General features: G+C 46.7%; 1 protein-coding gene across 2 annotated transcripts in view; it reads left to right on the forward strand.

Moving 5' to 3' along the window:
* The window catches only part of LOC131267058 (rap1 GTPase-activating protein 1), a 128,565-nt gene that overhangs the window by 4,265 nt on the left and 101,169 nt on the right, over positions 1-23,131 (forward strand). For both annotated transcript variants that reach the window (XM_058269811.1, XM_058269812.1), the window contains exon 2: positions 4,814-6,011. In XM_058269811.1, the coding sequence (XP_058125794.1) occupies positions 5,743-6,011 (269 nt within the window). In that variant the 5' untranslated portion in view covers positions 4,814-5,742. The remainder of the gene's footprint in view (positions 1-4,813; positions 6,012-23,131) is intronic.

The following is a 23,131-nucleotide window of genomic DNA, read 5'->3' on the forward strand; positions in this document are numbered from 1 at the left end:
ATCTGATATGTTTTCTTCTTCGTCCCCTTTTAAATTCGCGGCCAAAAATCCGACAGAATAGAGGGATGCCGCCGTAAGCTGTCGTTATTAGTTATGGGATAGGTGAATGCAACTGTTGCCTCCCTAAGTCATCCACCCGAAGTCGTAAACGGTTTTTATTTGGAGTATATGCTGCATAAATCTAAGGAAGTTTTTATGGACCCGATTTGCCGAACTACCGCTTCATTTACTTTCATCAAGGTAAGACTTAATTTAACGATCGTCGATCATGTATTTGCTGAGCGTGTTTTGATGCCGATGGAAGTTGCTTTCTAACGAGACCGAAATCGTGGTGTTACCCTTCCTCTAAATCTAAAACCAATTGGTCGGGCGGGAAAATGGTGGTGTGGAGAAAACAACCAAACGTAAAGTAGCCAAAGAAAAACAACGGGGCTATTGGCTTTGTGCCATTTGCGATTGATTTGTTTGTTTCGATAGTTTTACCTTAGATGCATGCATAAACCATTTTAAATTATTCGTCTAAAGATTGTTGAATAAATGTGCGGTAAAAAGTGCAATGAGCCCTGGCATACAAGGAACATATATTTCCACCATCGAGTGCCATCAACATCCAGCAACGAAACAGTCGCCCATGGATGATGCACCAGGTGCAAAGAGGCGCGCTTTTTTCGGACTGTGGTGGTTGGATGATTATAAACAAAGTTTCACCAAAGTTTCCAACACCTCGCGGGTTTCGTAGCTCGCACGTTCGCATGGCCGCGAGCGAGTACCAACCTGTTGCTTTGCTTCGCCAGCAGTGGACGAAACAGTGACGCTCCGGTTCGGAGTTTCCATGGCCTGGCAACCGGGCCATCTCCGACCGGTCGGTCGGTCGGTTTTGGGTGGTGCTTTGAGAACACACGCACGTACGCGCGATTTGCACGTTACACGGAACGGAACTTTGCCCACGGAACGTAGTAAGAAACCCGTGGTTGGCCATAGCAAACACACGCCACCCCACTACCACCACTCGAGGCGCGTCTCGAGTTAATGCGTTACAAAAACCACCTCGTACACTTCTTGCAACTCGCTTGGTCTCTTGGTAGGCCATCGGTATTGGCAAGAAGTAATTTCGATGTCGAAAATAAAGCTCTAGAAAAATGGACAGGCAACAACAACAACACCCGCCACAACACCACCCACCGAAACGTGCGAAGAGAGCCTGGATTGGCATTCCATTGCACATTATCTGCAGCGCGCCACCGATAGCCAACGCGGGGTCAGATTGGTTTTGGCCCGACACGTCGAGATATAACGCCAGCTTTGTCGACTCAAATAAGGTGCAAATGATCGGAAATTATGGCATTCCGGTTTCGCGTTACTTTAGCTTCAACCGAGCTCGTGTTTCGATTTTTTAATTTCATCGATGGAGCAAATGGATGCCCTTGGTGTGTGTGTTCGCATTTCCGTCGCCAATGTTGATGGATTTTTGGAGCACACCAAATGATTGGATGCCATTGAACGCCCCACACCTTTGCTATGGGAGCACATTTATGCCACACCTCTCGTTTGATTTTCAAGGTTTTCCACGGAACGGGTTCTGGAATGGTTTACCCATTTTCCAGAATAGAAAACCACCACGCGTAGTTAAATGTTGCAAAAGTTCATGATGGATGATGAAGATTGTTTGGTGGTTATTATCCTGCTACAGTTTAAAGTCGGTGAGAATTTCTCTCCTATGTGGAACCGGTAACAAACGCTTTAGCTCGTAGTTCAGACAATTGAAGCATAAATCAGCGGTAATTTGCATTTGCGTCCACTGCGAACGATCGGGGGTGGTGGTGGTTTATGAACGGGATCGAGCTTAACTTTGTTACGAGCAGGACCTACAAACGCACGTTTGGACAACGAGGGTTAATCTCTGAGGTAGACAGTCCGAACGTCGGTCCTGTTCGGAGTGACATTGCGGGCAGACAGAAATGCCACATTTCAGTTACAGCTAGGGAAGCGTGTTAGGTGTGGTTTTTTTTTCTGCTCGCATTTGAACACGTAGTGTGCACGTCATACGGTGTTGCTAACGCTACTGCTCCAAACTCAAGGCTAAACTCATTGCGAAATAATCCAAAATACTTTACCCACCCCCCTCGAGTGCCGCGTTATACGGGGGGGTTGTTTGATTGGGGAAAACAAAACGGAGGGGAATGCGGGAGTTACGACTGCAGGATGTGACTTTTGCCGTCCGCCAAGCCATCAACAATGCGTTTATATACCACCCGCTTGGTTCGCTCCGGAGCGGACGGAGCGGGATGGATTGCTTAATTAATTTTAAATTAGATCCCGGTGGATTCCGGCAGCAGCAGCACCGTTGCAGCGAAAGGACGAACCAAGGAGCGCATGGAGGAGCCTTAGGTTCCATAGGTCCGCAATGACGTCAGGACGTCGAGGGAGAGTTTTTGAATTGTTTCGAATAAGGGAGTTCATCGCGAGGAGATTTAAAGAGCAACGGAGTGAGAGAGAGAGAGAGAGTGAGAGTGTAAGAATAAAACAAAACATTGGTATTACAACGGAAGCGGAAGCTTTTCTCGGGGGAGGAGGGCAAGCAAAATTTCACTCACTGTCGGTAGCATTTGCCTGATTGGGAGGTAAAGTTCACCTGTACGAAACAATCCATCTCCGGACGCCGGCCCGAGGCAGGATTACAAGTTTGTGTATATTTATTTCAGGTCATAGAGCAAGAAAACAAGGGCGGAGGAAAAAAGAAGCATCATTGGCGAGTTGCGGAACGAAGCCGTAGGTAAAAATTCTTTTTTGGTTTTCCAATCCACTGGTAATTCTAATGATGTACGGAGGAGCACGATGTTGTTCCATAATTTATGAAGTTCGCTTCCAAGAACCTAATTCACCGGACCCGACGAAGCTATGAATGTGGAAGCAGATTCCATTTCCATTCCCCCCCGCGCTTGTTTTATCGGAAGCGACACATATTAACTTTTGATCATGCCTTTAATTGAAGTTTTGCTGTAATTGGTTTGTTTCAGGAGCACAGGTTCGCCGGAGTTTCGTTTACTTTTCGGTAAAAGTTCATTAGATGGGCGCGCAAAGAGACGCCACGGTGTTTTCCGTTTCTGCTTTCACCCGAACAACCTTGACCTACATTTGAAGATGTTCATTAAATTTAATATGGTTTATGGCGTCGTAGGCAAACCAGGCCCGGCGGAAGGAAAAATAAACCTACCTCAACGATTTCTAATAACGCAACCGAGAGCCAGAGTTCTGTCGGGAAAAGGAAACATAAACAGTCTATCGTAAAACACATCATAGTGGTGGAAAAAAACAACGGGAACAAATTGACACGTCGATCGCGCAATCAGAAACTTCAAGTCGTGCTGCATTCTTACGCTGATGGATTGAATCTTGTTTTGCCGTTAATTTGCTTCTTGAACGAACCATCTTTCGCGACAATGACCCAATACGAAATGGTGAAGATGTTTGAACGTGAACGAAGGTTTTTTTTTTCAAACTACACAAAACTAGATACACAAACGATGAGGGGGGAGTGAGATGCAAAGACGGGGAGGGGATGAAGGCTGGGAAAAAAGACACCGCGAAAGGAGTGGCACTGGGTGGGAGCAAGCTATCGTTCGCTGTTGTTGAACATAAGAAACCGGCCCCCCGAATCTAAGGAATCCGACGGTTGTAAAAATGCTTGCAACAGAATTTGTTTTCCACACCATTTTGGTGGTTGACTTTTGTGCGTTGGTTCGTCCGATCGTTTCTCCCACGAACAACTTGGGTGGAAGACGTAAAGGCATCAGCATAAAGATAGCATACTACCCAGCTGTAAAATGGAAGGTGTTGAGGGAGCTGGTGCGTGGGTTTTTACGGTGGGATCGCTCGAAATCGTTTCAAATGGGAGAATGGTTACAAGCTCAGTTTACTTAAAACTGGATCAAATCATTTGCTTGGATTTTGAAGGAGTGTTGTTGAATGTTTTTAAAAACAACTGATATATTTCAATGTTTGCGTGGTATGTTATAGCATGGGTTTCACTTCACGGCTAATGTTATCACTATCAAATGAACACGTGGCAAACGAAACACGGTATTTTTCTGATACGATCACACGCACCCCTCGCTAGGAAGCGGTGGAAAAACGGGCTGAGCTATGTAATAACAAGAAGATAATTTATTATTGTTACTTTCGATACCGCCGATGCGTGAAGCGCTATTTCTGCTCGTCTTCGGATGGACCGCGGTTCGTCGTGCCCCCTTCTCCTTGGGGTGTGGGTGTGGGTGTGGGTGTTGGGATGTGCCGTAGAGGGTGCGACCGATCGTCGAGACGAAAAATATTTTGACCACAAGCAACTGGGGGAGGGCACGAAATCCTCGCACAAACACAAAGCGGAACTGAGCGCCGGATCGCTATGATTGATTGCAAAAGAGACTCGCCGAACCAAGATGCGCGCGTCAAAGATGCGGCGGGTGTGAAATCGATGCCCGAGCGGGATGGGGCGGGGAGCCTTAGGCTTGTCGGATGTTGAACCAACCAATTTGTTACTAGTCTCGCGGTTTCGATGGGTCGTGAAGAGAGGATTTATGGCTTGCTGGCTTTGGTCGGCGTAGAAAGTTTCCGGTTTTTTCTTGGGAGATATCTAATTTCTGATCGATCCGGTGCCTTACAGAATTTGTCTACGGACAAGCCTTCCGATGGGCGACTGTGTGTGTAGATATGAAATGATCGAATTTCAAACCACATTGTGAGATACATCTAGCAATAAGTGGCGTATGATTGAATTGGCTAACAATAATTATAGTACTTATTTTTCCATTTCCAGTGACTTCCAGCCGAAATTACGCATTGGCAGCCAGAAGATTGCGGCGCGCTACCTTGAGCGGAGAAGGTCACCGTCATAAGTCGTGCGCGAGAAAACGTCCAAAGAAGTCTGCCTCAATCTCAATCCACCCAACGCGCGCGTGTTCGATCGAATCGACACCAGTCTCCTCCGACGCCGTGTCCTTCGACGGGGCAATAACAAACACACGAGCGATCGATGAAAATCGTCCGCCAGCCGTACGGAAAACTGTAGCTGGTTAGAAAAAGTACGCAACCACGTAACAACGCCGCTTCCAAGAAATCCGCTAACGACCGAAATGAAAGTGCAACAATAATAATTAATGCACCGTTCGACGGCGCAGACGAATGTGAAACGGATACGGTCGCTCGGTGTGTGAAGTGAGCGAGAGAGGGAGTGGAGTCGAAATAAATCCAAAACCATCCCATCCAAATCCTGCACACGTGTTTATGGTTTGAGGCGCGTTTCGGGGTGAGATAACATAGCCCGTGAGTCGTGCTCTCGCGGATCGAAGTGAACAGGAGGAGGAAAAATATCGAAATCCAAAACGCATTTATTGCACGAAAATTGCACCCGAATCGGTCGGCTTTGTGTGAGCCGTGAAAATTGAGCCGTCGAAAGGTGTGGGCCTCGTGTGTGACCAAATAGTGTTTAAAAAGTGTGTCCAACGCGCACGTGGTGTGTGTGTGAAAAGGGTGTGTATGAGTCCACCGTCCGGAGAAAAGGCCTGATCACGAGGTGTGAAATTAATTGCTGGTGCTTTTAGATGTGATCTCCAGCACAAGTGTGTGAACGTACACGGTATTAATATATCGCTGAGCTGATCGAGAGCAACAAGTGCAAGGATAAGAAAACCATCAACAGCACCAACCACCGCCACCCCCTTACCCGCGGTGACATTGTTTCCGAAAATGTTGAAAATTCAAATGCTCGAACAGATCGTGACGAACGAGAACGTTATCGACGATGACGATCACCGGCAGGCCGGGGGTGGTGGCGGCCGGAGTAGTGGCGGTTTGTCTCCGGGTGTTGGCCACCTGGCACCCAGCTCCACCCCCGGCAGCGCCTGCCTCAGTCCGGTCGCGCCAAAAAACTCCCCGCTGGCGTCGACATCATCTTCCAGCGGAGCGGACGACGAAACGCGCAGCCTGAACCGAAGCGCACGCTTATCACCACAAGGGTAGGTTTTCCTCTCTCCTCTCCGTAGGTCGCGGTAATGTTGTGGAAAATGTTTGCCGTACTTTCGTTGGCGTTAAATCACCCTACGTCCGACGACGGGGTGCAATAACCGCAAGCGCAGATGGCAAATTTCGTTCCTTCGAACTTCGAATAATCTGCATCGATCGAGTGGAGGAGGAGGAGGGAAAATGTGCAGCCTGGGAGAGGGCGGGAGTGGAAATAGAAAGTAAAGTAGTGGTAATGATCGCTGGCAAGAGTATAGGTTTAAACCTAGGGAGTTAAATGCTTAATTATATCCGCTAGTTACTTTAATCTACACCCATTTACTCTTCAATACGTCCATCAAGCTCGAATCGGACGAATGAACGAATCATTGATCTTTCGTGCTTTGCCCTTTCGGTTTCCACGATCGTGAAAGGGGGGTGGGTTTTCATGGAAAATCACGGCACCCTATGCTGGCTAATCGTTCTCGGATCGTTCTGGTGATATTTTGCTCTGGAAATCGCGACGAGGAATGCGTGAAGATCATGATCGCACGATAATCGACGGTTGATGGTATTTTTCCGGATCAAGAAAAGGGTCCGGAGAGTGGTTTGACGAAATTATTCCATTAGCCGGAACCTCACAAATCCACCGGTGGACACTTCATCTCCGAGGGAAGGGGGTGTCGTCCTATGAAGATGTTGAAACCCAACCCCCCGTTTGATTGACAAGTGTTTGTGCGGGCAGCTGTCAGCTTCCGAATCCGCCCGGAGGGATTTCATATTGCTGATGGATTAGGTCATCGATTGCTCGAATCGGATAGAGAGAGGGTATGGTGCGGGGGGTATGGTGATGCGTGTGCGCGTCAGGTGATGTTGCGGTTCTACTTTTGTGTGGTCATTTCAATCACAAAGCACAAATGTGGCACCATTCCGCATCCACCGCCGCATAAATTTACGCGCAGAAGAGAAGGAAAAACACACACACATGGATGGATGGATGGCGAAAAATAAACATTAGTCCATGCCCAGCCCGCCTTCCCTCCCTTCGTCCCTCCGCGGGGACGAAATCGACCTCCAACGGCACGAGCTGCAGCGCTCGCGGTGTTTATTTGTTTGGCTTCCCAGCAAGCTCAGCAGGTTTCACGGTCTGGGTTACCCCGCTGTCCAATTTCTGCGTGCCTTCCACCACTTGAACACACCCCTTTCGTACTACTATACCGTTTGAAAATCGATGGACATTCCGACGGACGAGAAGCAACAGCAACAGGGAAAGAAAAGAAATTAAAACACCGTTTCTGACAAGTGTCAAGCGAGCGTTCCATCGAGATGAGCCCAGAAGCAATGGCCGGGGCCACGATGTGTTGATGGTGGTTTTGGTGCTACTTTTTCTTTCCGATTTCGGCAACATTGGCTCTATTGGCATAGCGGTGCCAAACAATCAGTTTCACTGCCCCGTTATCGCCCCGTTTCGATCGAGAAGCGGGAAGTCGAAGCCGAAGATGTTAGTTCGATTTTCTGACGTATTTGAATATAGATTTCGTTTTAGCTCCTCTTTCTACGGTTATAGAGATGTTGTATTTGACTTTGATTTCCTTATGGCTACCCACTCTACACGCTCAACATAAAGCTTCCTAATGAGTTTTATGTATTTTCGCCGTTGTATTTGATTCGACACCCACTGTTCTAACAAGGCGCATCAAGAACAATCAATATTCTATCAGAAATGGCGCACCGTGGGGGCAAGTTAATTCGGTTGAGTAACTGCTTGACCTGCACGGGACGTGTTGAAATTTATTCGCAAATCATTAGAACCCATCTCACCCGGGAAAAGGACTCCAACCTGCCCCCCCCCGAGAGGGGTCCCATTTTAATGATGTGTTTTTCCTTCTCGAGATGAGAAATCTTATTAAGGCGCGGAAGGTTTATTGTGCTCAAAGGTGGGCAACCTTTTTTTTCCACAAGAAACCGTTCGTTTTTTTCTTGTGGAAAGGAAAACTCGGATAAACGAAAATTGCGCTCCCATTCAATATACACAAACATACACACACACATATGCTATCTCGAAGGAAAATGAAAGTAAAAGCCTTTGCGAGTTCTTCCTTTATATCAAACCCCAATGTCCCAAACGGGTTTCCTTTCATTCGGGTGTTGGCTTTCGATCCCATACGTCACATCCGGTGTGGGGCAATAAGGGTAGGGATTATAAGGGAACCATATTTAGTGAAATTTAAAGAGCTTTGAGCTCGAGCCGGCTTTTCGCCGTTTTCCACAAACCACGAACTTTGCGTGGTTTTCGATCCATCATAGTTATTTTTTTTTGTGGATCTATTGGATCAGTTGATCTAAACGGGGTGGTCGGCAGGTTGGCTGACTTGGGACAAAGGTTTGGGAAAAGTTTAGACTACACCCTCGTCAAAAGCCCCGGCGTACAGAGTAATTCATCAATTTTCCGAGAACATCCGACAAGGGTATTGACGTCATCGGTGGTTTTTCCTCGCAGTGGCGCAAAAACCAAAGCTACGCTAGCGTAAAGCCGTGGTTTGGCGGAGTTGTGGATGAAACTATGAGAATTCTGAGAGGGGCATTCCGTTGTGCGTTTGCTGGCGGGTATTACAACAATATTTACTAACGCATTGGAAAACTCACCCGCCCTGTTTATTCGACACACCCTCGTTTTGCGTCGTCGAGACCACCTCGGGGCAGATCTGAACTTGATTTTTACGAGCTTTCTCGTCCCGTTCTATTCGTTTATGTAAATGTTTTTGAGGAAATCGATCGCTTCAAGACTGTGGTGAGGCACATTTTTGACCTGTAGATCGTTGGAAACCGCAAGGAAAATGTAAACAAGCGGATTTGCTACGGTGGCGAATGGACGATGTTTACGCGTCCGTTGGTTGATTTTCGCCATTCACGGAGGTCAATTATTTACATACCAAAGATAACGAAAACATCGCTCAGGGACGCACTGTCCTTTTGGAGGCGTAGAGAAATAATCCTCCACCAACCGATGAAAAGTGCTTCAATCAGCTCGACATAATGCAGCTCGCTTTATCGGAAGAACCAACAAACAAAGTTTGGGCTCACAGGAACTGTGCATTTCGGTTCGAGATATTCGAGGATAAGTGTCCGGAAGGGAGGGGAGAGCACGGGAACAGAAAACATGCACTGCCCTTCGGTCGTGTTTCGGCGGTTTAACTAAATATTTATTTCCTCCACCCTTGCATTCACGTAGCCTCCCTTGGGAGAAGTGCATGTTATCAGATGGAAAATGGAAAGAAGATACAGAAATCCCGTAACTTACGAGCTTACTATGTGGCGCTGAGTGGTTTTTGGCCCGGTTGAAGTTTTCCAACCCCAGAAACCGTTAACGGGAAAACCCCTCGGTTTTGTTTAATTTTTGGAAAAGAGACAACATAAACTCCCGAAACTTGTTCGTGTTTGGGATGAAATTTTATGAGAATCAGTTCTCGTGTTGCCGATCGGGCAAACGGATCTTTGCCGAAAACCACAAACGAGAGATTAAATTTTGTGCCATCGGACATGAAAGTAAAATTTGAATAGATTGAAGCAAAAACGGGCACGGCAAATGTAAGGAAAAGCAAACCCAAACACTGAACGAATATAGATAACAACAAACACATGTTATTATAGCATATCGGAAGTCGCTCTCTGGGTCGGGGCGAGTTTTTTTTTTCTGGAGGAAAGTCTCGGAATGTCGGTGGTGCCATTGCACGATCTCTGTTCATCTTTATTTCTCCCGCGGGAACCGAAAAAGCCGTCAGCATATGTTTTGATGTTGTTGTTTTTGTTGAACGTTTTCCCCCTTTTTTTCGGATACGATTTTCGGTCATTTTTCTTTTCCTTCTTCTTCTTCTCGTGCGAATGGACGTGAACATTGATTTTCGATTCCACGGGCCAAAACTGGGAAACATATTTATTTTTCTGGGTCTGATCATGTGTCCACGGAATATGACTGCTTCGGAAAGGCGCACTGGCTAGACGGGTCAAGAGACACGGGGAGGGTTGGGGGACAAAATACTGCGTGAGTTCAGCGTTGAAAGTTGTGTGGTTTGCTTCAAAATCGATTTTTCTTTCGGGTTAGACACTGTGATACCATCGCTACTTGCAGCTTCCACCAAAGATGCTTGCAATTGAACGAGAGTTTTGACTTTCCTCGATATTGGAGAGGAACTGAACGAGGGTCTAATGGACCCTCGATATTCTTGCATGTGACCGTACTTCGCTTTACTCGCCACAGATCGGTGGGGAGTTTTTCCCCCGGAGAAGAGTGGCAACATTAAGAAAAACAAGCAAAGTGCACTTCAGAACCCCCCCTTCTGTTCCAGAATGCATCCCCAAAGACGGAGTTCCAGTCCAGGAGTTGGGGAAAATGAAGTTTCGGTAAAGTGTGTTGGCGCTACAGAGTGGCACCAACGAATTGCATTTGGCGTCGGCGTGGTCGGCTCCAACTCCGGGCGATGCAGGGAGGACCAGAGGTATTTATTTGTTCTTGGGACGTAATTTATCGGACCATCGATATTCTCCTCCTCCTTCTCCATCTCCCAGGGCCTTGATCTGGAAATAATTGGTGCAACAATGGTGGTTTGCGACCACGATCTCCCCTTCGTTTGTTCTAGGAGAAAATCACTTGAAAATTTAATCGAGGCTAACCCTGGAAGATGCCTTGGGGTTGTTGAATGAACTGGCCAGCAAACCGGTTGTTTATTTTCCCTCACACTTTAACAACGAAAAAAAAGTAAACCTCGTCTCCAAAAACGACGGCCCAGAGTGAAAATATGCGGCGCGTCAAATTCGTGCCGCCCAAGATGGGGGTTCCGTCCATTTCGTTTCGGCCGGACCAATATGTACCGCAGTTTCCATAAATTTGACAACACACTTCGCAACACACTTACGAGTCCGATTACGAAAGCACTAACCTAGGCGGTAATTGCACGCCCGTCACTCTTTTCCAGTCCATTCGGTGGCGCTGGTGATGCGCGCTATGTTTTATTTTCGTTCCAAAGTTTCACTTTTCCAATGCCGCCGCCCCCAGCACACACTCTCGAAGTGCAACTCCTCCGGCCGAACTGCAGTCTGCTGGCTCGTTTTCAATGAATGTCGTTTGACATTCGCCGCGGAGCATATTTTTCCTAAGCTATGATTTTGGTTTTTGTTCACCAATAGTTCACACATTTTAATGTCGGGTTTAATTATGTTCGCCGGTCGCAATCGTCGCATTGTGGGAACTGGTGGTTGGGTGTTTGCTGTTGTCTTGCTTTCAATGGAGGAGAGAATTGGGTCAATCGCCGAAGAGAACGGCCAGAATATTGAGTAAAGAACGACAGATCATCGGTACATTGATCTATGCTGTACACAGATTTTTCCCGAGGCACGAAAAATACAAACCCCTTTTTCTGACGGTTAATTGAAAAAGATAAAAGTTGAATGAATGAGACATTAGAAGGAGAAAAACAATGCGATCTTTCCGCCGTTTAGCATAATGATGGTTTCCCAAGTGGTGGCGACTATTAGCGTAACAGTCCGGCGACACCACCTTGTCTTATGAGCGTCTTATGAAAATGGACGTATCATAAACGGTACCGTTTAAGACGCAGATGAATGCAACCCCGAGTAACAGTTTAGGCTTAGTTCACATGACACAACCTGGAGGGAATTGGTACAACAACCGTCTCCATTTCATTATACAGCATAATTCTCGTCGATGGTCGGTTTTGGTTAGGCGGAAAACCTTGCGGAAAGTCAAGGCAAAGCTATTGACGGTAGGTTTCGGATGGAGAAAATGAAATATTAGTACTCGGCTGGCGCAAAATATGGCGGGCTTATTTCATTATCTTCCGTTGCGTCAGTGTTCGGCTCTAAAGATGGCTGAGAACGCGGGAGGAAATAAGTGTGTTATAAAAGTTCTTTTCTTACCAAACCGTGGCATCCACACAATTTCGGAGATCTCTCCTCCGGGCAGCGGACGATGGCGTGGGTTGATCCTAGATTGAAGGGTTAAATTTGAATGTATGCGAACCACACGATGGCGAAATAATACACCACCTTCCTCCAAGTTTTGGCACAACACCCCCCCCCCCGCCGGTTTTGCGTCCATGCCAATAAAGGTGAAAAGCCCATAATAATGATGATGATGAGGAGAAATTGTGCTTGCCTCATTTTCCTTCGGTATGGGGCGGCGAAGACTTTGTGTTTTCTACCAGGGGTTTTTCCTTCCTTCCTCTACTTTGCTCGTGCTACTTTTCCCACCGCGTGCGCTGCTTCCTCCACGGTTGGGTCATCCGGATTCCCGAAGGCGCCCAGCTCTTTGCCCGAGGAGCACGTCATAGCCACTTCGTTTTTGACACCTCACGACACTATCTTATCTCCGGGACCCCCGTCCGGGAAACGGACGTCTTAATTCCCGACCGCCCTTCGGGGCAATAAGTGTCACTTTCTTGCCCTCTGCCCATTTCCTCTAGTGACCGCGTTTGACTTGACGGTCATTGCACAACCGACTGCTTCGACGAGCAGAAACGTGAGCTGCATGCCCGAAGAGACGATGGCGTTGGTCAATTAGTCAAATAGTCGCTCAAAAAGGGTTTGAGATCATTATCGGTAATTGATTAAAATGTTTCTTTACCCATTGCGTGTGAAGGTGTCGCAATTTCGCGTGCCACACTGTAACCGTTGGTGGCGTTTGAAGGAGAGCCTTTTTTAGAATAGCTGCTCATGGTTTGTTTGTTGTGAAGATGAGTTAAAACGACGTAAGTGATAACGAAGATCTCTTGGGGTCGTCTTTTGTAGAAACTTCTCTCACCTCGATTTTTTCCGAGCCTTCCACAATAGACTAGCTGTTTTCTTATCACCCAATGTGGATCGTACGGAACAGAATTGGATCAAAAATCAATCGAGAGCAACCATCATTCACGCCTTTTCCCGACTAAATTTATTTTTTTTCCATGCGTATTGAGTCAGTTTCCAAATAACGTTTGCCTTTTCAAAACTATGCCGGGGACCGTGGAAATGAAAAATCTAAAATTTTCCGCCTCAGCTTTAAGAAATAGCTTCATTTGGTTTAGACGCTTCATCTTTTTGCATTTTCTTATAATAAATATAGGGTGGCGTCGGACGATCGGATGAAAAAGCAAAGCGCTCCGTTGTGGCGGATGTTTTGGGGAAATCTCACCAACGTCTTAAACACACCCCAATCCGCGAGTTCGTGAGCCAGCAATCGATACCCCCGGCATCTCCATCGAAGGCAATCGAATCCAATTTCAATTTCATACAGTTTTCATCTCGAATGGTGAAGTTTTTACGGCGCATCTTCACCGCATCAATGTTTCCAGAGTCACGATCTAAGGGCGAAAAAGCGCACCGATCGCGGGCAGATAGTTCCCGGCTGCGCTCGGCTGGGAATATTTTAGGCACCATCACCATACGGCTCCGATTCGCTCCGGGCGAACCTTGGATGTGGATTCAAGAAGAAAGTGCTTCACTTTCTTTGCGCAGGGCTGGAGCGGGGCTCTATTTTGTTTTCTTCATTCGGTTTTCTGGGACACCTTCGTGCCCGAAGGACGGAGGAGGAAGTATGGGCTTTTGTGAGGCCGTGCTTGAGTTTAGTTTAATTATAGCCCCCACTAGACGAAGAGGAGATGGGATGAAAAAATCGCAAGTGCTCGTACGAAGCCCAGCATAAATCAGGGTACTTTGGAGCGCGATTTGCTCTTCGACATTTCGTCATAGGCTTTTCGCGGGCGCCACTTGTGCTACGTCGATTAAGTTCAAAAGAAATCGTAACAGCTCGCGAAGGGGCAGGGAGAGGGTGTTCGGGGGGTGTCGCTAATGGGTGTAGATTATCCTCCTTTTTACGGGAGAAAAGGAAAGTTCGTTACGAGATTTTCCACGGGCTACTGGAAGTGGGCGCCGCGTGATGAGCGTCACTTTTCTTCGGCGGCCCTTTTGCCGATCGGAAGCCGATTCCGTTTAACGTTCCCGTTTCAAGTAGCTCGTTGGCTCGCTGATGCACGGAACTGAGATAGCAAACACCCCCAGAAGAAGCCTTTGCTTCTAGTTCCTCAAAAGTAACAGTAACTCCCACGATTCGTAGGTTAAAACCTATTAAGAGAAAGTGAAAATCCCTCGTGTTAATCCCGCACGGTCGAGCGTCGTAATTAAAATACCGGATGAGATCATGATGCGCTTTGATTCCGCGGAATTGTTGTATTCCATGAGCAAATACTCCGGAATGCCGTTGTCATAGGTCTCCAGGGACGCCTTATCAAACAGGGTTATCACAACAAAGTTCACTTAGCGGAAGAAGAGGAGTTTCTTTGAAGGCGGTCAAGCGCTTCCAGTGACGATAGAGATTGAAATAAACATCAATTAACAAGAACAGTTGGTTTGTGATGAAGTTTTTCTTGAGAAATACATTACTCCATCTCACCTGCCATATGCTTGTTTTCTTGACACACGAAGAAGAGCTGAAGGGCTCGTCCAGCTGGCTTAAGAAATTGGGATGGATTCTTTAATTGGCACACCTTCGGGAGGGGGCAGCAGGTTCACGCTCCAACGCACGCTGGACACCGGACGATTCCCCAGGCCACTCGAACCTCGAGCCCATTCTTAATAACTTATTATCAACATCCGCACGCCGGCGCGTAATAAACTCTTCGGAAAAAAGAGCGACATAGGAGCTTCGGCCGTACCGGTGAACCGAAACGATCGACGGACGACTAACTCTCGAAAGGAAAAAGCCAAAGTCAATTTCCAACAAGGCACCAACCGTTCCACTTCACTAGCGTTATTAACACGCTCCAGAAGTCGATGAAGAAGCGGATGGAATTGTCTTAACGCAACGGTGTGTGCTTTTTTTCTTCTGTGTGTGCCATCTTGTTAACAACTCTTCTCGTCGTGGAAAAAGGCGATCGGGTGCGGCCTAGTGATCCGCTGAGTTGCATTCGAACCGAACCAAGAAGTTTTAATGGTCACATTATCGTAGATTTTCATTACCACACCTTTGTGTTTTGCGGCTGCTAAACAGGGACACACGCCGCATGGGGGGGACGTCCCTTTGGGGGGTAGAAGCGTGAAGTGTGTTGGTGATTTGTTTCGCCTCGTTGTGGAGGAAAGAACATGAACACTATTGTTTTCGCGCAAAGGGAAGTAGGAAAAAATATCCTGTGCCATAAGAAGGATCTTCGTGAGGGAAGTCCATTTCTTAAAGGGTCGCTTCTTTTAGGGTGTCTGAAGAAAACACGACAGACTGATAATTGATGTAGTATAAAATAGGGAAAGCTATAGGTATATGAATTCATAACAGTTTTCTTGTTCCAGGTGTTTGTCGTTGAAAGAGTTTTTGTATAAGAGCGAAGTTTACCTCCTTTAAACACCTTGCCGTCTGGACGATAGCAAAGTTTTGCATCATTTTCCTGCGGCAGCTTTCGTTCTTTCAATTCGCTTGCTGTTTTTCGTGATCTCGTTCTTTTTCCTTTTTTCTCTTAGTTAGAGAAACCCCATTTATTATACTTCCTTAATGTACTGGTTGATCCGTACAAGTCACTTTTATTTAATCCTAGGGTTAAAAAGCGTCAAACGGTCAAACTCCAGCATGGTATCTCCGGACGATAAGGTGTTAATAACAACCATCAGTAGAGTATTGTAGGTAGGACCAAAAAAAGATGACGCATGGCCAACCGAAACTAGTTTTGCAGCACATTTGCTGCGATCGGTTATTCAATTACTCCGATGCGCTTTCTAATGCACCAAACCACCATGCGTAAACACAATGTGTCTGCTTCCCCGTTATGCAACTAATGATGATTAAACTGCATCCCCTTCAACAATGCGCGATGGTCGGGAAAAGTGGCAATGTCGCGTTGTGCGATGTAGAACGGATGGAAAACTGGAACTCGCCCAACTTCTCGCAACGCACCATGTCACACTTATTTCGAGCGCATGCATTTGCATTGCGTTGCACTTTTCCCTTCTGCGCTCAGTGCAATTTTAGGCACGCACACACACACATACACACACGTGGAGAGAAAAATAGCATGCGGTTAGGCTTAATGTTCACGCCAAGTTGATCGTGAATAAGCGGATGAGTGGACGATTTTTCTGGCATTTCGCGTCATCGCCGCCGCCGCCCGTTGTTTGTGTGGATTTTTTTCCCCATTTCCTCTCGGCGAGTGCAACTGTCGAAGTGAACAAATGCGAATAATGTAATTGGATGCAATGGCTCGAGTTTTACGATGAGGACCATCATTTGTGTATGTCTCTGAAAGGGCGACTGTGTCTCGTCGTGTGTGACAACAGCATCCGGAGCTCGAACGCTAAAACACGCGAAACACCAACACTGTGTGAGGAAAACGGAACCGAGGGCGGGGGGGTGATGGAAGGGTAGAGGGTTGTGAAAAATGAAATTTCAGATAATTCATAGACCACATGCGGTGCGTGCGGAATTGACGCGCCGTTGACGCCGATGACAGGAAACGTTTACCCCTCGGATTGTCAGTCAACCACAGTCAGTTACTCATTCGTTCTGGGCCTCGGTCCTCGTCTGGTTTGTGTGTGTGTGCGGGCATCGGTGCGAGAAAACCACGAACGCAAGCCAAAACCCACTCCGGAGGGGCAAAAAGCGCGCGAGCTCGCTCCGGGGGTGGAAATTTTCACCGCGGGAGTTGTTGATAGTGTTTTCGCTGTCGATCGGCCTCGTTCAGAGTAGATCACACAAAAGCAAAACAGGAGAAAAAAAACGAAATATAGCTCCAGCGGGGTGCTTTACAAAGTGAAAAAAGGGGCACGGGGAAAGGAAAGGAAGGGCTAAATGGTCAGGAAAACTAGAACGCTGGGAGACACCGGCCTGATTAGCATGGTTTCTTCCGCATGTAAAAGCGCATCGAACGCGCCTGGCATAATTCGTACGCCCGTAAAGTTTTCGTTTGCCTTTTTATTGGCGTGAGAATTATGGCTCCTTTTGGGCTTCTCTTATGAATACCCGTGAAAAGCCAAACGTGCGCCACCAGTTGGTGGTAGATGGAAATTAATTTGTTTACTACGACGACCGAAGTCTCGCCGTTTGTGAAAGTGCGAAAGAAGGTGGCAGACGTCTTTGTCGCTGCTGCGGACAAAACATTATTTTTCCTCTTGAGCTTAAGGTTATTGAGGGTGTGTTCCAAAAACATATTTTAATGTTGCGGAAAAATGGACCTCAAAGACGGAAAAATACGATTACCGATATCTGTTTACTTTACACAGGACTTTTCCTTGTGATGTGCATATTAAACTACAGTCAAGCTTCAATACTTAATATTAAAGTTCATCAACGACCATCTAGATAATTGTTTGATTTTCTCATCCCTAAATAAAGCAGTATTTTCTTCGCTTTATGAGTGTTTAAAGATAAAGTTTCCGGTTAGAGAGTGGAAAATGAAATGAAAACTTTTCGAATCATCCTTAGAATTACGATCCCATTTCGGGAGTTTTCATCTTCTTTCATTACTCGTAGGGCGTGAAATTATTTCACTCACAAACCGTTATGAAACAGATAAAGAAAAAGAGGTAAAAAAATGGTCAAAGTTGTGATATAATTAATCGAAGTTTGAGGAGCGACAAAATCGTTTTATATATCCCATAGAATTGATTGCGGTGTCGAGCGAAATATGACGCGTTCGTGTCCTGGTTTTTCGCTCTGGGGTTTTGTATCCGATACAAGCAGAACATCACCGTGTTTCAGGTCAAATTGGCTATTGAACATGACACAAGTACATCATGGACCTCGGAAAGCACTGAGGACAGGCGATGCAATGTGTACCGCATGGAATGTGCAGCATGATGAACCAACACGATGAGATGCACTCGCCTTTCCACACGTTTTAACAGAGTGTTGCGGCGCATAAAATGGGACGAAGTGCCCATATTCCGTTCCACGTCGTCCGTTCGAGCTTTCCACCAAAGGTCTCTCGGTTTCCTTGTCCCCCTTGCATGCTTCCTGCCTTGTGCGATGGGTCTGGCGTGAGCATTTCCTCATTTAGACTGGAAGCAACTGTCAGAAATGGCTGTAATGTTGACACGTGCTCTCGAAAAGGATCGTCCGTTGGCTGCACCATCGTTTGTCGTGCTGCTTGGCGAGTCCTGACGTGTATTGTGGTGGTCCCTGGAGTGTGATGAATCTATTGCATCTATCCACTCACTTCCGTCGTTACGTTTCTCGGTTCCGGGTTTCAAATGTATGTTTAACAGACCTTCCAACAAAAGTATCTTAGAGGAACCGTTTACTTTCTTCAACAGATAAAATCATTTGGTTGATATTTTGAAATGAACACTTTATGAAGCATTTTTAAAAGATGATTCTTGCAAGCAGCTTACAAAATTATTAATCAAAGCATATGTTCTCTGTTGATTTGATTCAGGCTTTGCTAGAGTGAGAAAGAAAAATCGTTTAAAAAGAGAACGGCAGTGTGAATGATTCCGGAAGCATACAATTTTATGCTTGTTGCCACCGTCGACCCTTCCGTGACATTCGACGACCGGTCGCGTGGCCTTGCGCACCTTTTTTTTGTATATTTCCCACTTAGTGCGCTTCGAAGAGTGAACATTTTAAAACTGGATATGCAATTTGATTGATTACGAAATTCGTTAAAGTTGAATCAATCTCAATTGTTTTATAAAATATGTTTTTTTTACCCCACCAAACCTCTTCTTCCACGCATGTTATGCTGTACACGGTTTTGTCCTTTCGTTTTCCCCCGCTGCTTCCCCAACCCCCTTCCATCGTCCCGGACCGTGCGACGTTTGAGTGATATGACGAATTTGATTTTAATACTACGTTCTCGGTCCTGGCGACGAGCATTCGCTCGGGTCTCACCCCTTTTCGGCGTCGAATGTCCTTTCGTTCCCTTCCGGTACCGGTCGGAGCCTCGGTCTTGCGTACCTTACCTTGGCGGATGATTCGATTGTGTTCTCTGCTTCCCGAGCGCATGTGTTTTCCCCGTATGCAGCCGGTGAAAATGCATCGTCACAAATCGAAGGCACACGCCCGTTTGAGTTGTATCATTTTTTGCTTCCTGTCCACTACAAAACTCTCCACCTTTGACGAGCATATGCCACCGCACACACACTCTTCTCTACTAGGGGTGAGGCTTCGCTCGTGGTGTATGGTTTCATATGCAAATGAACGCTATTGTCTGAGGCGTGCGCCGTTGTTGCTGCAGCATCGAGGAGAGCTCTCCGGCCAACCCGAGATCGTGTGACGGTTTTATGTCGCTCATTATTTCATTAAGAGGCCGCGCATAATTTAATGCACCGCAAGCCGGCCGTCGTGTCTCTTTTGTCGCTGTGTGTCAATAGAACATAGAAATCATTATCAACGGTCGATTTATAAGGATTGCAAAGGAAGGTGGCGTGGAATTTCACGCGCAAGGGTGGGGGAAGGAAGGAAGCACATCTAATGGCTTGGAAAGAAGAGACTGTCGAGAGGGGTTTGGCCGGGTCGAGGGCGCGACTTTGATTGACGCGAAGCATCAACTTTGGCTTCAAGGACGTTCTACCGATGACCGGTTTAACCGCATTAGCATTTTTCTATGACAAAATAATCCAACGCCTAGAATATTTTTCTCATTATCCGTGCTGTTGGAAAATGCGTTGCTTTTCGTTGCTTATCATTAATCTTCTTCCCACAAAACCCCCCCCCCCCCACCACCCGACGCATAAACATCGCGACAAATGATTCTAGTGATTTTTGCATGTTGCGAAGTCGGACTGAAAATGAATGCTGACGCTGTTGGTCGCCGGTGTTTGCCTCATTAATCATGCTCGAGCAAATTGCTAACCCGAGAATTTCGACACTCGATTCGGTGTGCGTCGAGTCGTCGAGTTTTAGAATCAGCACGTGCACATTCGATGTCAATCGGTGGCGAATTAATTAATCAACTTCAAAGCCGCGTGCAGTAGCTTTCCAGGAGAATTGTAACCATGGCGTTTTTGCTCGATATTCAATTGTACATTGAAAGTTCGTTCAGAGTGATGGAAAGCAATTATCAACATGTTGGAGACAGCTGAAAATGAAAGCAATGAAAGGTGGGTCAACTTTACTGATGATGTAATTCATTTATCTCGCAGAAGAACGTCATTTTTTATTCCAATGACATTTCGTTAGAGTGCACACCTTCCTGCATCGCTGAGCTCTAGACTGCGATTGAATTAATTTGGGATCATAAAACCACTCAGCGAAAGCAAAGACCGATGCAGAGGCTCCAGTCGGAAGGGTAGAAAGAGGAGACGTCACTTACAGTTTGAAGTCTACACAGTAGTAAGGGCTGGCGCACATCGAGAGATTAGACGAGTTGCGTTGGCGGACCGAGGAAGCACCTATCGGAGCAATCAAATCAATTTCCAATCCCATTCCGATCGTCTTTCGTAGCGTAGAATGGAGACAGGTTTAGCGCCGTCACCAATCTACCAACATCATGATGATGATGATGCTGATGCAGCCGTACAAACGCTCTGGGGTAAATGGTTACGGACCCCGAGCTCTGGGGCTAGACACATACATTGGGTTTGCTTTTCCAATTACATTTGTCCTAAGACCCCCTCTCTCGGGTTGGTGGAGAGAGAGTCGACGGATTTCACGTCGGAGGAGGTTATGGATTATTTAAAATATGGAGCAAAAATTAAATGATTCCTAACAAACGACACAAACATCGGACGTTGGGATTCCGGTCATTGCATCAGGCCGGACGGAGCAAATGTGGGTCATCTTCTGCCTCCGATGGCGTCGTGTCTGTCTGTCTGCTCGATTAGGAAAGGCCGGTTCCAAAGTGGCGTAGATCCTGCCGTCTGCTGCTGATTTGATTAGATTTGCACCCGGGCCCAGTTGGAGAAGAAACGGAAAGGACAGGCGACAGGGCTCTTACATCAATCAGGGTCAGGTCGAGAGTTGGTTGGTTGGTTGGGTGTGTTTCCTTCCTTGTTGCCTACGAACCATCAGGTGCTCTACTCGATTCGCGCTCTTGTGACGGTCATGAGAGGGCGTACTCGGAAGCTTTCTTTTATTCGATTTATCGCCCATGGTCTGGGTTGACGTTCCACTAGGCCCAGCTTTCCGGTGGGGTGATGAAAATGGAGATGGATTAATGTGCGACGACAGCTGATTGAATGGCACAAGTGTGGATTTTATTGCTAACTGCGCCAAACGGAAAATTGTGCTGGGAAAAGGGTCGGTGGAAGCGACAACCTGTTGGTCTTGGTCAAGGTTGCGTCAAGGGTTCGAGAACTACCGGAGGAAGGATACTTTGAAATAACCTTGAAAATGGTCTAACATGGTCAAGGATTTCCTAGACAGAAGTGTTTGCTAAAGTTCATTGGTCGTTATGAGCATGTTTTCGTCTTCTCTGACTGACTCTGAACAAATTACTTGAGCTTCTGGTTTACAAACCTTTGGCTGATTTCTCGTGCCGGAAACTCGTCGACGTTTAGATGTATCGTGAAAATTTTCTTCCTTCTATATCCCCCTTCATGAGTTTGTGAAAACCGTTCGTGCCGATTACACTTGTTTGCAATTAAACATATTAGGAATTCAACAACAAACAGCACGAGCAGCTCAAACCTTTCATTACACACAGGAGGGGCTTGGCAGGGTTTGGCTGAAGTGTGTGCATGATTTGATCTCGATGCTTTTATCCTCTCGTAGCTTGCTCCCTCCCCTCGTGCTCGTTTTTCCACCCCAACTTTGTGCCTTGTTGTTGGGTGGGTGTACATAATTGTGGGCTCGAGCCCTCGCGCGAAAAATAGCACATGGAATTACAGATCATTAAACGATGGTTAAATGCTAAACTTTTCCCTCGTCCTCGCGCCAAACCCCGTCAGCTTGAGCGCCCTAAATGTCGAATGGGGCTTTTCGGATTCACGAGAAAATTGCACTCTAATGAGCATGATTTCGGTGCAGTTTTGCAAGCAACGTAAAATGCAAATGCCATCAGCGAGATTTTTGTTGATTCGAATCGGCCGGATGGATTCAGGGTGGAAAGTAATTCACACCTTCAGGGGGCAGTGCCTGCTTCCGCATTCTTCCGTTCCGCTGGCCATGCGGGTCAATCTTAGTCATCGATTTGTGTACCATCGATGGAAGAAACTTTCGTTCGAAATATGGCGCCACCGCGCGTCGTCTTGGCCCGAGTTTGGATCGGGCTTTTGACGCACAATCGATCACTTTCGTATTCCGCTTCGGTTTCGGAACGACGAGCGGAGGTGCAAAAATGGGCCATACACATTCCACAAAGGCATGTCGAGGCTGGAAAAGAATGCAAACAATGGTCCGAGCCGATCGCGAGTGACGTTTTTCGATCGCGCTGACGCCTGGAGTCGATCGTTAGATAGACGTTTGTTTTCCAACATGAGCCCTGCTAAGTCGTGGTTTAACTTTACGCTCACCGGGCCACAACTAATACGACTCACATGCACTGGGTGGGGCTGGCGAACTCTATGGAACTCTGGAGAAGGAGCAGCTGGCTGATTGCAATTCATTCAATGCAACTGCAATGACCACGAGGCCGTCGCTTGGATGGTTGGTGTCGACCGTCGAAGGCGCTATGGTGATGAAGGAGAATTTTAATTAACTTTGATTATTGTTATTGTGGTTCTCCGGGCGGGAGGAAAGGACACTGTTCGCTCACCGCATTCCTCCGTTTGCAAAGGCGAAGGCATGGTTGGTGTTAGCATTGTAAAGCGCGGTTTGTAACTTTTATTGGATCCATAAAACATTTGGAATTACTTTGTAAAGTAAAAGTCACTCGCTCGGTTGAATGCAATTGGAAGAGGTAGACTACGGAGAATGGTATTGAGCTGCACCATGACGCACCATGGTTACACAGAAATAGTTGATTCTAACGCCGAATAATTGAGTTTCCCTACCTTAATGTTTTCCACCACAAGGAGGAAACTTGGAACGCTCCTGAAAAGATGGGAAAAAGAAAATTCAATTGAACTCCAAAAACTAGCATAGCAACCAAAACTTCGACATGGTTGGTATTGATTCCTTTCGAGTTCTTCATGTTGGGTGAAGTTTGAAGCACAGTTTTTAGTCGGTTCATCGGCTTGAAAGTTTTTCCTTCGCAACTCCACAAGATGGAGTTCGGTGGAAAAC

Source organism: Anopheles coustani, chromosome 2, assembly GCF_943734705.1.
Source record: "Anopheles coustani chromosome 2, idAnoCousDA_361_x.2, whole genome shotgun sequence".
Lineage (NCBI taxonomy): Eukaryota > Metazoa > Arthropoda > Insecta > Diptera > Culicidae > Anopheles > Anopheles coustani.